Source organism: Bombus terrestris, chromosome 5 (assembly GCF_910591885.1).
Source record: "Bombus terrestris chromosome 5, iyBomTerr1.2, whole genome shotgun sequence".
In the NCBI taxonomy this organism is placed as follows: domain Eukaryota; kingdom Metazoa; phylum Arthropoda; class Insecta; order Hymenoptera; family Apidae; genus Bombus; species Bombus terrestris.
In genome coordinates this window covers 2,633,354-2,648,890 of record NC_063273.1, presented here as the reverse complement: position 1 = coordinate 2,648,890, position 15,537 = coordinate 2,633,354, and the positions used below count along the sequence as shown (strand labels likewise).

The following is a 15,537-nucleotide window of genomic DNA, read 5'->3' as shown; positions in this document are numbered from 1 at the left end:
TATATCGATTCCAGTAGCGTGTTTGGTTGTCGTTCCGTGGTAGGACAGTGCAGTCAACGCGAAAGAATCGGCGCGGTAACAGAGGAGATATGCCCTCTTTCTTTTCATCGATGGATTCATTAAAAAATTTCGATTCGCGGTATTCCCTTTGAAATTTCATACAAGGTCGATAGAAACCACGTAATGGACGGTAGGAGATTAACGAACGCTTTCCTCGCCCCGGGCTCTTTTGTGTTCCGGTCTCTTCCTTAATTACCCGAGCTATAGGTGGAAGTTATCTGCGTCGATAGTTCGAAACAATGGCTACCTTAGATTCTAACCCCTTCTCGATGAAAAATCTTCGGGAAAAGTTCACGAAATTACAAAGCCGGTCTTTTGTTAACTTTCTCGTATAATCGATAGTTAATTTTTAATGTGATATAGATACCTTGCCAACTCGCTCTTTATATTGTTCGCTTTTAATTTACCTCGTTGCGTCTCATCCGTATTCTTTTATGCTTTTGTCTTGACAATTCTTCCTCCAAGATTACGTTTATTAATATCGTTGAAATCCAGGACAGAGTATTGAACGAGTAACGAGCCAGACAAGTCGGTTCCAACCAGCGATTTTCTAATCTTGTATCGCAACCCCACCGGCATGACCTGCAATCACCCCTTCAAATCAAGTCACCTGCTTAAACGGTAAATATCGCATGACGCACAGGAAATGGCTGTTGGTGGTTCATCAGACTGTTTTCGTCTCGCTCGAAGATGATCGATGCGAGTGTCATTGCCCATGGAAATACAGGGTTTTGTAATGACAAAGTCACGTTCGTTACTCTCTGGCTGACGTGTTTTGTAAACTCGTACGTGCTTCATCATTTCGTCACATTTCGGGAGGAATTATAAAATCGAACGCGCAAACAAAACGATTTCAATTCGTTCGTTTTGTCAGCAACGTGATATATTTATCAAATTTAACAGATATCTTTACTTGCCGATATTTGCGAATGATAAATAAAGGATCAATGATTTTTCTAACGTGGACACTGGAAATTTTCGAAAAGATCAACGTTAAGCGATGCTTTATTAATAACGTTTCATCGGTAATAATTATAGATCACGAATGTTTATATAAATTCTACTTATTCGTACAAATAAAAAATACAGCCTGACCAGAGATCTTATTCACTCGTTAGACGATAATTAGTCGATACTATACCTTGGATATTTTATATATTTTCGCAAATTATATGCATTTTGACGATCATCCATTAGGAAATTATTTTCTGGAGACCGCGTCGAAGTAACAAAAGATAATTTACTTGTGAAGTGAACGAAGCGCATCTGCTCGATATAACATATATCGACAATGGGGTCACGAAAGCTTCTCGAACACATCGCCACGTATACACGTTTCTCGCGTGTAATTAGCCCGGCGTGTCTACTTCCGAGTCGATTTGGTGGGAGAGTTCCTAAAACCATTTCCGGCCGGAGCACCTTTTTATTCTGAGCGTCCCACGCGTGACGGCACAGGAGGGAAGTGGCGATCAAACGTAGGAAGAACAAACTTTGCTGACCCCCCTCGAAGCGTTACGTTCTTCGAGGCAGGTACGATCGTAGACGTTATCGAGCTTGAGACCATATGTCACCCTTTCAACCAATAAGAGTAAGATAATTATTGCCGGGGAATAGTATCCCGGAACAAAATGTCTTTTTTTCACTCGAGAAATACACTCGAAAATATGTTTAGCTAGCACAATCGTATACGTTATTCTGCCACATGTCGATACAAAGCGTTTAATAAGAAATATCCGAATGCATTTTTCATATACAGAACAAGATATAGAGATTGTAAAAAAATAATCTGCGAAAGCTGAATTCTAATCGTTTGACCATCTTCGTTGCATTTCATTCTCATTGATGTTTGCGATCTTGTACGCATAAGAACAAGAACGAGTTTCTATTATTGGACCTTTTTACTTACTTATGCACTTGCTTATGAACGAAAATGATGCAGACGTTAGTTACGACGTAAATTCGCTAGATAGTGAACGAAAATGTTAAATTTTCCAATTGCGAAAGAGATGCATCTTTTCATTTAAAGAGAATGATTCAATGTTGTCAAACGTACCTGATAATGAAATTTCGGAATAGATATTCCTCGACGTATATAAACGTTCGCGGAAGACCATCGTCGTAAAAGACAAGTGAGAAAAAAGTAGCAATAGTGGGAAACAAACACACGATGGAAGTAATCCCTGGCGATGCCAGAAGTGGCGAGTCCTAATTCAATTTTCATTCGGCTCCGAGTCCTTTGTATCGATTCGACAGGGTAAACAGAAACAGTGGATAATCGTTATTCAATTAGATGCATCGACGAGGCAAACGAATAATCGATGAATTCTAAGCTGCTGATTTCCAACCCTCGTTGCGCGATCGCGCGAACACGAGAGAACAGTAGAACTGGAAACGAGCGTTCGCGCTCGCGCGCCCGCATACGAGTTCTGCTCGTACCGGCCGAGGGGAAAAAGTACAACGATTCCATGCTTTCACCAATTCGCCGCTTTTGCCACGTGTTGCTATATACGTATTCCTCTCTTTGAGCCTTCTTGTCGCTTCGTGAGCCACGCGTATATATACGTCTAGTCTCTCTTCGTCAATATACGTATAGGGGCGAGTGCTCGTGTCCTCGAACGCAGGCGGCTCGTGCGTAGGCAAACTATGGAATATGTCAGCCTATTGAGCGCAGGTGCTTTAAGCTGCTCAGCTGTTGCTTCGAATCTCATGTACATTCGCGCGGCTGTGTATCACGTTGATATTGGTGCACACTAAGCATCGTACCGTATCGGCCATCCGCGTGCGTGCAAACGCTGAACCGACTCACGTGTTTCACCCACGCACTTATGCGTATCGGCAATTGAATGGTGAAACGATCGGGCCCTCGCCTCACCGCGAGCACCGTCGTCGCTCAATGAATTCGTTGAACAACCGTCGATTATCATCCATCGACGAAGTCGTTTCCTGAGAACGATGTCGTGGAAATAATTTACCCTCGTTTGGAGCGAAGAACGTTCGCGTTAACGTTTTACCGGGTCTACTTCTACCTATCGTCGAAACTCACTGATCGAAATACGTACTCGTATTGCTTTCGAGAAATATTATTGTTTTACGCTTTTATAAAATATTCACGGATAAAAAAATATTAGTGGCATCCCTAAACAACATTAAATTTTAAAACACAAATAACTCGAAATTCGTGTTTATTCGTTATATCATAGCAACGAGAATATAGTATCTCAAATAAAAGATACCTACACAGATATACGAGACAAAAGAACGTCATAAATCGATAGTCAATTTTATATAAATTATACGGCGGATAAATGATACACTTCTAGATAGGTACAGTCTAAAAAAAGAATCTGAAAGAATCTACAGAAACGTTCAAATGGATAATTCAAACGTAGCAAAACCTAATAGTTTAGGACGCAAAATCATTTCTAAAGGAATGTAAGCGTGTTTGAATGATTAAGGAAACAAAGCTTTGGATACAATTTGGAAAATGAAATTAATTACAGGAATACGATTTAATAATAATATAGTTTCTGCACAACTTTTTACCCTCGAGTTCGATTAAAACAGACAATGCATCCAGTTTATGACGGAGGATTACTATCAATTACTTTTTCGTGCATCTTTGTCTCCAACTATCGATCAACGACAGGGTGTAATTGAGAAAGAGTCGACTTGCCGGAACTGACTACGTTCTGAATAAGAAATTCAATACAAGTAATTTTCTTATGGTCTTTCCACGGCCATCCTCGTCTTCGACAAATCCTGCAGTTCGCTGTACTTGCAGTTTTTCTCGCTAGAACTCTCGGCAGAAGACTTCGGCAGACAAAGTTAAACCATACCGTTCCCCCTACCGCTCTATTCCTCGTCTTGTAGTCATGATCGATTACTAGTATTTTTAACTGGTAACACTTGCTATTCTCCCCGTGAACATTCTCCTACAGTTACGTGACATGATCGTGCGTTGAACCGGTATACTTATCCCAAATATACGAGACCTGACAGAGGGAAGAATGCCACTTCCTATGTAAATCTGTGCAATTTCGATGGCTATATAAAACTCTGATGAATTATAAATCACCTAGTACGTAAGATGATACGAATATAATTCCGAAATACCTTATCAACGAAATCAAGATAAGATTCACAATGAGAGATAAATAATTTTTTTTTTTGATAAAATTATAATTACGCTTTTGCTTCTTTAGAAATTTGAAATTTTTTTCTCCATTTTCTCTATTTACAACCAAATCATCGTTTTCTCGTAATTAAGTCGGTCTATGTCGTAGAATGAAGTGAACGGCAATCGTATATACAGTCTCAGACGCTTTTATCTACGGAAGTCGAGAGCCTATATACGGAAGGCGTTTAAGCTAAAATACGATTCACGATCGTAACTTCTCTAAGTGTGGATTATCGATCGTGTATCACTATGTACAAGCGTGATCGAGCTCGGTGTTTCTTTTTTTTTTTTCTTTTTTGTGGGGGCAAGATAAGTAATGCATATGTTGGTGTGTTTGTGTTACAGACGAATAAGAAGAACCGCGGGAAGGAAAATCGAGACGAGGGAGCGAGGGGCACCGAGCCCTTTGGCGAGCTCGAAGGATGCAGCTCCCAGGCGGGAGCACGAGAATTCCGCCCGCGAGATCACCGGCCTCAGTTCTCGTGATCATCAACGGAAGTAACATCGTATCGACTGTCACGAAGAAACGTAACGGCAACGGTAGACATAGTAACGAAAACGACGGACCTGGTACGAATAGCGATAGAGACTTAAGGAAAAGTAGAAACAGTCCCGAGAACGAGCCGCGTCTCCTTAAAAGAAATCGTCATTGTGAGACGAGGACGAGTCGCCGACACCGAGTCATCGAGAAGCCCCAGCTGTTGGCGTCAGCTCCAAGGCGGAAGGAGCGGGGCGAGGAATAGTGAAAAGAAAGTAGAGAAAAACCGAGGAACGACGGAAGAAGAGGAAGAGGAGGCACGAGAGAAGGAGAAAAAGGTGAAGAGGAGGAAGCAAGAGTTCGTCAGGAAGGAGAAGGGTGCCGACGTCGTCGTCGTCGGCGGCGGCGGCGGAGGAGGAGGAGGAGGAGGAAGAGGAGGAAGAGGAGGAGGAGGAGGAGGAGGCGGCGGCGGCGGCAGAGAAGGAGGAGGAGAAAGAAGAAGAGGAGGCGGCGGCGGCGGAAGCGCGACGGAGGAGAAGGAGGTGGAGGAGGAAAAGGAAGAGAAGGAGAAGGAGACGGCAAAGACGAAGAAATTCGAGAGGGGAGAGTGCCGGCGATCAGAGTGGGGAGGACAAGGTAGTAGAAGGAACAAGGAGAAAAGACGGCTGTGGTAGGGGAAACGGCGAGAATAGAGTAGAGAAACGGAGGCAGCGCGCTGAGCCACGAGGGGCTATTCGAGCGAGAAGGGGAGGGGTGACAAGGAACCCTGGCGGGGAGGGGACGCGGAGGCCTTCGGGGGGCCGACCAACCAGACGGCCGATGATGTCATCGGGGGAGGAGACCGAGTATTTCGCCCCCTACGGAGCAACTACGGAAAGCAAGCAACAGCGACTCCAGAAGAAGCAGAAGCGCACCAGACAGCGCGTGGACGCCGGCGAGCCGCGCAACAACTACTCGAGTATACCGCACTTCACCTCCCGGCCATCCTTCCACAGCGGTGGTCTGTACGGTTCTATCTTCGGCGGCAGCGGACCAACGCACCAGCAACAACAACAACCACAGTCGCAGCAACATCATCAGTCGCAGGCGCAACAACAACAGCAACAACAACAACAGCTCCAGCAGCCTCAAGCTGGAGCGGCAAGCAGTCAAGGTCATTTAAGCACAGCTACCACGGGTCCTAGCACTCAGCAGCATTCCGCCCACGCGGCTTTTGGCTTTTTCGGGGCACCGGGTTACGGCCCCGCCAAGATGTTGAACGAGCTACTCGGACGACAGGTCAAACAGGCCAGTGACGCTGGTGGCTCACCGCCAGAGGGCGGCCACGGAATGACTGGTGCCGGCATGGACCCCGCTGCTAATTTGCAATCCGGTGCTGTAGTTAATTGCGACGATCCCGCCACCGCCGAGCTCACGCAGCACATGCTCCGCGATATACTCCAAGGGCGCAAAATCTCCGCGCTCGCGCTGCAAGAACAGCCAAACAACAACAACAGCATACACAGTAACAACAACAACACCACAGCGGATCTACTTAAATCTCAACAACAACATCATCAGAGCCCTCAACAGCATCAACAACAAAACAGTGATAGTGCACGTAGTGGAACAGTGCAGAGTGGTGGAGAGGAAAGTGGTGATGGAAATAACGTCGTGAATAACGCGAATCACAGTGATCGTGATACGGTGATGCCGGGCGATGCCGAGGATAGCGCCGAGGACGCAGCCGCAGCCGCACGTGCTATGGAAGAGGCGTTCGCCGAAGCTGGTATGGAGCCCGGAGCCAACCTCGATGGATCCGATTGCGAACAGAGTTTACCTCCCAGTCCCACGCAACCAAGGTCAGGGTCCGTTTCCGTCAAGGAGGAGATACAGGACTCGTTAAACATCAAACGTAGTCCCAGTCACTCTCCTTGTCCGATCGTGCCCAAAACGGAGACCAGCTCGCCAACCACGGAAACGAAGCGCGCTCGTGTCGAGAATATCGTCAGCACGATGCGTAGCAGTCCAGCGCTTCAAACTGCCACTGTGAACGGTTGCAAGAAACGTAAACTCTACCAACCCCAGCAACAAACGGTGCATCACGTCCTCCAGCACGGTGTTAACGATACCATGATGGACGACGAGGAAGAGAGCGAGGAGGAGGAAGATCCTTCGACGATCAGGCAAAAACGCGAGGAAAAGGATAACCTCCAGACGCAGCTGAAAAAATTGCACGAACAATTAGCCGTGATGCAGCAAAAGTACAATGAGCTTACGAGTAGAATCGATTCGGACGCGAGCGAAAGCATCGGTGCTCCCTTAAGTCCTCAGCCACCGCTCAAACCACCGCAACCTCATCCACCACCGTACAACGGACTCCCGGCCCTCCCAACCGAACACCCACACGCCGCGGCAGCCGCTATGTATCACATGGGACAGAAACTCTACCTCGAACAGCAACAAGCTGCTCTGGAGAGAATGAAGCAGCATCAGGAAGCTACCGTCAGGCAACAGCAGCAGCATCAACAACAGCAACAGCAGCATCAACGACAAAGTTCTCCACCACCGCCTCCGAGTCAAGCACAACAACAGAGTCAAAGCAATACCGGCCCGTCCACGCCGCAAACACCACAAATGCAGCCAGCCAGTACGCCTCTTCAACATAAAGAATTCCAGGAAAGGATAAATGTTTTTAGAAGTACAGCGGCCGCAGCTAGTTCGTCGGGTCCTCACATAACCGACGAAGATCTACAAAGTTTGTCGGATACGCTGAAAGCAGAGATCACCTCGTACTTGACGAATTTAATCGACAAAGTGGTAACAAGGTTCATGCAACAGAGGAGGTATCTTGGAAATCAAAGCGAGGCGGCGCAAGTCGCTGCCGAGCAATTAAACAAGGACCTTTTGTTGGCCAGCCAAATACTCGAAAGAAAATCACCCAGGACGAAAGTAGTAGATAGAGGAGCACCGCAACCACCCGGTGGCCCAAACGGGCCACGGGGGCCCCACAATGGCGGGCCCCCACCTCCACAGTCTACGGGTTTCCCACAAATCGGGTCCATGGGTGGTGGTCCTCATGGCCCACATTCTGGCCCCACGGAAAACAATCTTAACCAAATGAATCAACTGCCCTCACACGTGAGGTCGTGTGGCAGGATGTTTCAGACGCCAAAACCGCCAACGATGTACAGCATGGCCTCTATGCAGGCACAGCAGCAGCAACAACAACAGCAACATCAACAGCAACGCGAACATCAGCAGAGAGAACAGCAACAACGCGAGAAATATTGTAACTTGAGGGGCGACGAGAGAGAAAGCAGGGACTCGGAACAAAACGAGGCGCTCTCCCTCGTAATGACACCGAAAAAGAAACGTCATAAGGTAATTATCTACTTTCTATCTTCGATAAAAATACCGATATGTCATAGACCACCGTTCGTATAAGCAAATTCACTTGTTGCTTCCTTGATAAAAGCTCGAGTCTTTGATCTATAATCGATTATATCGATTGTTATTACAACTCAATATAATTTGAAAAAGTATTCTATAAAGTACGATGCATCAATGAAAATATTATAAATCCATAATTTATACAGTAAATTCTATTTATCAATAATATTATTATATACGTATTTATATCTGTAGTATCAAGTAGAACAAGTAAAACAATTTCACTGACGAATATTTCAAATTTTGTTATTTATTACGTTAACATATAAAACCGAATATAAAAACTGAATTTCCAGTGCTTTGTATTCCAAATTTATAATTTATATCGATTATTTCATTCGTTGGTACTATCGTACACGCGATATTAAGTAGTAGAAGAAAATAATTTCATCGACGAGTATTTCTAATTTACTATCTGTACCGTCAAGTTTATTCGTCAGTGAGAATGCATAAGTATTGTTAATATTAAACAGAACGAAAGAAAAGAAATGAATTTTACCGATACATATTTCAAATTTATAATTTGCATTTATAAATTTGTAATAATTTTGCTCGTCAATATCATTGAATGCTTAATATAATGTAGAGCAAGAGTCCGAATTTCATCGAGGAATATGTCAAATCTATAGTTCACGACAGTAATTTTATTCATCGATGCATTGTATACTTGATATTAAGTAGTATAGGAAACTAAATTTCACTGACGAATACTTCCAAATTATAAATGGTAACGTTGACTTTGTATACTTGATGCAAAGTAGCATCAAGCATAAAAAAAAAGAATAATTCTGTTCGTCAGTGAATATTTATTAGTTTTAAGTAGGATAAGAGACTGAATTGCACAATGGTAAAGTCGAGGCATCAATTAGTATTTCCCTCCACAGGTGACGGACACGAGGCTGACGCCGAGGACGGTGTCGAGAATCCTGGCCCAGGAAGGTGGTGGTTCGCAAGGAGGCAGCGAAAGTCCACCGCCCCCGCCTCCACCGAGATCGTATCATCCGCCACCGCCGATGCTGCCAGTGTCCCTGCCAACCAGCGTAGCGATACCAAACCCGAGTCTTCACGAAAGTCAAGTGTTCTCGCCGTATTCACCGTTCTTCAACCCTCATGCGGGTCACCCAGGCCAGGTACCACCTCCAGGGCCACATCACTTACCCGCGAGTCCTCCTGGTGGAGGTGTAGATGTCAGGGATTCGCCTCCACTGCCCCATCCGCCATCTATATTGCATCCTGCCTTATTGGCGGCTGCCCAGCATGGCAGTCCAGACTATGGACATCTCAGGATGGACAGCAACGACCGGCCCAACGACTGCAACTCCGACGACATCAGTTACGACGGGATTCAGCCTACAATATCCTTTTCTAATACAACGTCGTCGAGAAAGAAAAAGAAAGAACGAAAACCAGAAAAGCAAATAAAAAAACGTTCGTCTCGATGCCTTTGGTAGACGAGAGTTGGAGAACGTCCAGAACGACGTGCCTCAAACACGAGGGGTAGGCCATTTGTGTAATAGTTAGCGAACTGTCGAAGTTTCCGCTCGAAAACGGATATCTCTCTGTTTGTTGGAGCAACAACAACACGCGCGGAATCTCCGTCGACTTTGTACCTCTGGTAATATCGCGAAGGGACAGCGAGTCTGAACGTTCTCCAAAGAAAGTACGACGAAACTTTCGATATTAAATCGGCAAGTAGCGTACGGTCAGGACCGCGCTTTTAAAGAGCTGTATAAAGAGACGAGCGAAAAAACGAGCGTCAAAAAGTGGTAGGAAGGCGAAAGAGTTGATGACGATGCTTAGGAATGTGTTTTTTTTTCGTTTCTTTTCTCCGTGTACCTTTTTTCTTCTTTGCCTCTGTAGAAGGGAACACGGACGCGTGAGAGAGAGAGAAAGAGAGAGAGAGAGGTTGGAAACTTTGGAAAACAAGGCGGATTTCTACGAGAGAAAAAGGCAGATCCGCCAGCAAGGAGAAGGAAATCGGCAGATAGAGAGTAGAAGGAAGAGTGGGTGGACACGGGGAGGCTCAGACGAATGTTAGATTAGTTTGCCACGGAGTTAGGCTAATGTTGGCTGCACCTACGAGTAGAGTTTGTCCGGCAACAACGCGCGAGGTCGAAAGTTCTTTGCCTACTCGGCCCACCCTCGGCCTCGAGACTCACCCAACTTCGCAAGCCAATAATCTGTCCCGCAATTTCGGAATTTAACCGCGGAAACGAGAAAGAGAGAGAGCGAGAGAGAGAGCGAGAGAGAGAGGCAGAGAGAGAGAGAGAAGGCGGTCCGCCAACTTCTCCTCGCTAACGTCTCCTCAACTTATCGTAGATAAGCCACTTCTACTACTTCTCCGACCGTATGAGAGAATTCACCGTAGCAACTCCATTTCTACAGGGTCAACTTGCCGCCAACTATATTCCTTACGCTAGATCGTCCAATATCGAATTGTCTATTAAACCATATGGTTGTCGCATATCTCGTCATTTTCCCGCCTTTTATCCAATCGAGTCGATCATTCTTCGCAAATGTTCTTCGAATATCCTTTCGTTTTCTCTTTGTCTTCTTTCTCCCGTTTCTCTGTTGCATCGATCATCGACGCTCGTAGTGTCACGCGCTCGACGAAGGATAAGAAAAGAACACTTGGACGCGTTCCCTTCGATGGAAAACCGGTCACGCAAAACAGCCAGAGATGTACGCATCTACAGAGCGGGGAGGCATCGGTGACCTCGTAGTACGCTTTGACTTCGTAAAAATAGCCGGCGAACGGACGAAGTTAAGACACATCCTTCTCTACGATCGTCTGAAAGCGTGATCAACAGGCGCGAAAAGTTCAGCAGCTAGATTATCACGCATGACCCGGCCGGATAAGGTAGCTCCTCGCTGTGGCCATTGCTGCTCTCACACTTACCGAAAGCACTCGCAAATATATCGAAGGGACCTCGCGTTAACCAGGAAAAAAAGAAGTCGCGCGGGGGCGTGCGGTAAACGCGTCGGCAACGATGCAACGTCGCTAGAACTGCATCGGCGTGTGTTGGTCCGGGTCGTTCGATCGGCAGCGCGTCGTTCTTTGCCGCCTTTTTAGTCGGCCTTTGATGTAAAATCAATGGCGCATTTTTTTCACTCCCTCCTCTTGGGGTAGGTCGAGCGCATGACCGCGGCGCAACCTGCTGTTCACCACTCGCCTCTGGATTCACCCTTGTCTGTTGCTGTTCCTACCGGCCTTCGACGTATCCAAATATGCTTTTCACGCTGCTCGACTTTCTTGGGCGAGCTACGTTCACGGCCGAACGTGTTGGTGAACGTTGGTGAACGCTCATCGCCGGGGCTGGTGAGTGCGACGATAGGGTAGACAAACGTTTCGGTATACGGGCTTGGCAAAGAAATTGTCGATTATCGAATTTTGTTCTATAAAAAATTAACGTTACGTATATATGTCCATGATAGTAGGTGATGTGAGAGACTAGCAAGAATGCCTGAATTCGAGTAATTGTAAATAATTTTAAGACAGTTTCTTCCATCCGATACGATAGCGAGTATTATCATTCGTCTTCACACCGATTCGCAATAACGTTATAGATCTTCTTTCCATCATATTCGTTTTTATATTTTCCCAATGCGTCCCACCGGAACGTTTCGATCGAACAATCCGTTAAAATCAAATCACACGTTTCTGCGCGTATTGAAAAACGATTTCATGATCTAACGTGGTTCTTCCGTCGATCAAAAATCACCGGTAACTTAATCGTCATCCACCGCGACAACATGTACCTATAAACGCTATATCGCTGGTTTTCTTTCCCCTTCTTTCTTTTCAATGTTCGAGGTGTGCCGATTACATAGTATAATAAGCACGAGACACGTAGGTGCGGGCCGCGCGTTGAGAGGACCAGCTCGACTAATCCAGGGGTGGCTACACGCCAGAATAACCCTTATTACTGTCTGGCATCTCGTTATCGCTCATCGACGTTACCGCAAGCGCAAAATGCGACGCGCACCACGCGTGCACGTTTGATGCGTACGGCTACACTTGTCAACTCGTTCGCTCGTGAACGGAACGACTTCGCTTGTACACGCTGAGAGTTCGCACGCTGACGGTAACACCAATGACGATAGACGTCCGTGAAAATTGTAAACGTTCCGCGCTTTTCCCGTCTCCTCACGGAATTAGATGGCTTTCAGCGGATCGAGTAACCGAGAAAAACGTTGCACAAATTTCATCTGATTATTGTCACTTTCTATTCCTCGTTATAAATCAACAAGATCCCCGTTGATAAAATTACCAAGGTGAAATTAATCGGACAAGATTGTTATAGGGCTGTTTTCACTGATAATGTCTTTGATGATGAATTTATTCGCATAAACTTTCAATTGTATTCGTCTCGGTTAAGGAACAAATAGGAGACGAATTTTCGGTTTGTTCGAAAGGGGATGGATTTCTTCGAGAAGCGTGCCTTAAGGCATGGACGAACTGCGGCAGATTGAACACACGGATTAACCAAATAAGAATGCGATGAAACCACATGAAGAGATCCTATTACCGATAAGGAGTCGGTAAGGCTTCCGTTGAGGATACGGCCAATCGTGGGTCAACCTCGGTGAGAACGATCGAGCCCTACTACCCTCGCGACATCCACAGCTTGTACGATTTCTAATCCAATTTGATACGAAGGAAACACGATTAAGTTTGAGATATTTACGTACATAGGAACAGATTGCCGTACAGAGCGTCCTTCTTCGGATCGACGACATTACTTACGCCTTTATCAAAATCCATGATTCTTCCTTTCGCTTGATAGAAAGACAGGACAGGAATTATGATAAAATCGACGTAATAATGAAATATGTTATATATGTTCGAAATATGTTAAAAATCCATTTCGATGGTCGTTTGACAAGCAAAAGAGTATTTCCTTAACCACGGTGAACTCGTCAATGCTGACACCGATACATCTGAGGAAGGCGAAGCTGATGTTCTTCTGGGTCAGGTACCCGTCCTCGTCCATCCTCAAGATGTACTTCCCCGACATCAGGTTCAATAAGAACAACACAGCGCAGCTGGTCAAGTGGTTCTCCAACTTCCGGTGAGTACAGCAACATTGTATTGAGAATTTATGGTTAACCACGGAAGTCGAAGGATTGTTCCAAAGTTCGAGTAACGGTTAAGATTCCGTAGCATATGACGCTGAGATATTGTATAACCACGATATCTTCTTCGTGCGTTTTAACACGTGCATGTTCAGATTTACCAGTATAGAAATTTAACAAACTACGAACATCGATTAAGGATCTTACATACGTTACATAAGAATGGCCCCTTAATCGTAGTTGGATTAATTTGTACGTACATAAATCATATAAATTTGTTACACGATAGCATAGACGATTTGAACATTTATTTAACATATACCGAAGTCATAAGAAAGTAATGTTATCGTATTTAAAAAGAAATGAAAAGATCTTCTTTCAAGCTTCAAAGATAATGTACGGCAACGATCCTTCGATCGACGATTGCATGCTCATTATTTACCAAAAGAGAGTGGCGATCATCGGTAGCGAATGAATTTGCATAACATTCCCCAACGACAAGAACGACTCTCCTGTAAGGGCCGATCGTCGATATGAGATATCGTCGTCTTGGAACTCGCAAATCCGGGAATCAACGAGGAACATCGTCCTCGATTGACATCGTGTTGCCACTCCCTAGCTAGAGTTTCCGTGTCGCAGTCGGGAAAAGAAACGCGATCGTGGAAGATGTTTGAGGTACGCGAGTCCTGTTCCGTGTATGCAAACGAGAACGAGCTTTTCAAGTGATCGACCACTCCCTGTGTAGAAGCGGTCAGAGCCCAAGAGACGAGAGTCACGATGGGTGTGTCCGAATCTTAATTACCCTCTCTTCGGTCGGGAATAAGTAACAGCGGCTACATTGTGGCCAGGTATGAAGAGCGTAGGAGTCAGCGCGGGTACCGGCGCGTACCGGCCACAGCAGGCATTAGGCTGATTATAATTAGGCTGAGTACAGTACAGATCCGAGATATAAGGCGGTCGAGAAACGCGTGCCCGTGTCCCTACATTATTGCCGCTTTCTTATCGCGAGAGACGCCCATCCTCTTGGAGACCATAAGTTTTCGCTCGACCTCCGACATTCAACGCGTTTGCGGCTCTATTCCTGAACGGAGGGTTGCTTGCTCGTTTCGTGACTTATTCGAGGGTGAGGGATTTAGAATTACTCTATCGTTCATGAGTATTCGGACACTAGATTATTTTTTATGAGATTCTATAATTATGGGTATAATGATAGACGATCAATTTTTCACTTATAATCATCGCAAGTATTGTTATATTTTTAGTAAAATTATTATAAAATTCAGTCTTTTTAACAACAAAATTCATATGCTGTAACCTTCAACTAATACAATTTAACTCGTGTCTTAACTTTAAACCGAACTAGTTTGTATTGTGCAATTTATACGATCGCTACTAATTGCGTTTATCGGAAGATTCGATAATATCAATCGAGAAAATGAATCTAATCTAGTAGAACGTCTAAAGATTATGTTACGATTTTATTTATTACCAGCGATTACGAATTCAACTTTCACACATGAAACAAAACGTGAATAAATTGTTATGAACGATTTCTCTCTTACACGGGTGATCGTGAATCGTTGAATTCCATTGAAATCAGCAATGAAAATGTTCACGCAGACTATACGCTTTAAAATACGTGGCAATCAATTTCATCATCGAAATTCAATGTCCATCATCGCGCATCGTTTCGTCGATCTCGTACGAAATATTCGAGGCACTCGAGCGAACGGGGGAGACCGGCCGCGAAATTTAATTAACGCAGGAAAAGGTCCATTAAAAAAGCTAGTCCCATGGAAATGAGGAAAGGGTACACTTAAAATTCCGTCGGGGAAAATGAGCGAAAAAAAAAGTTGTTCGAAATTTTATTCCGTAAAAACGACGTGTGCGGTCAAATGCCTGTTCGCCGAAACCACGAACGTAATTCCGGAATCATCTGTGATCTATCGCGAGTCACTGATCAGAAAACGAAGCGGCGAAATTCGGAATACCAAAAACATACGAAATAAAAAGAAAAAACGAGTCGTCGTCGCGTTTGTCGACTGTGAAATAAAAAAAGGAAAGCGAAGGGCACGACGAATGGCGAATCGCAGTTGTACCGAGGAAGTTGTTCCTCGTGCCTATGCTCTTGTGTTCCGCGCCCCTGCGATCTCATCCCCTCGTGGCCCTGTTTCGTTCACCCGAAACATTTTCATCGAAGGCAACGAAAAAGAGAATCAGCTAGAGTGGTTGATAAGAGAGAACGGGCAGGAACGAAGTGTGTTTGCAAAAGTTTCAAACGTCCAGTAAAAATTGCATCGGAGGTCGGCTTCCG

At 45.1% G+C, this 15,537-nt stretch overlaps 1 protein-coding gene and 1 long non-coding RNA gene across 3 annotated transcripts in view; both read left to right on the top strand.

Moving 5' to 3' along the window:
* LOC105665769 overlaps positions 1-4,614 on the top strand; it is a 115,472-nt gene extending 110,858 nt beyond the window's left edge. Inside the window, exon 4 of the long non-coding RNA XR_001098737.3 lies at positions 4,583-4,614. This is a non-coding gene — a long non-coding RNA (uncharacterized LOC105665769). The remainder of the gene's footprint in view (positions 1-4,582) is intronic.
* A 579-nt stretch (positions 4,615-5,193) lies between these two features.
* The window catches only part of LOC100645194 (homeobox protein prospero), a 56,789-nt gene continuing 46,445 nt past the window's right edge, over positions 5,194-15,537 (top strand). Inside the window, exons 1-3 of one of the 2 annotated variants that reach the window (XM_012308896.3) lie at positions 5,194-8,078; positions 9,017-9,502; positions 13,065-13,219. In XM_012308896.3, coding sequence (XP_012164286.1) covers positions 5,535-8,078; positions 9,017-9,502; positions 13,065-13,219 — 3,185 coding nt within the window. In that variant the 5' untranslated portion in view covers positions 5,194-5,534. The remainder of the gene's footprint in view (positions 8,079-9,016; positions 9,503-13,064; positions 13,220-15,537) is intronic. The other variant, XM_003395717.4, reaches the window with a different exon arrangement.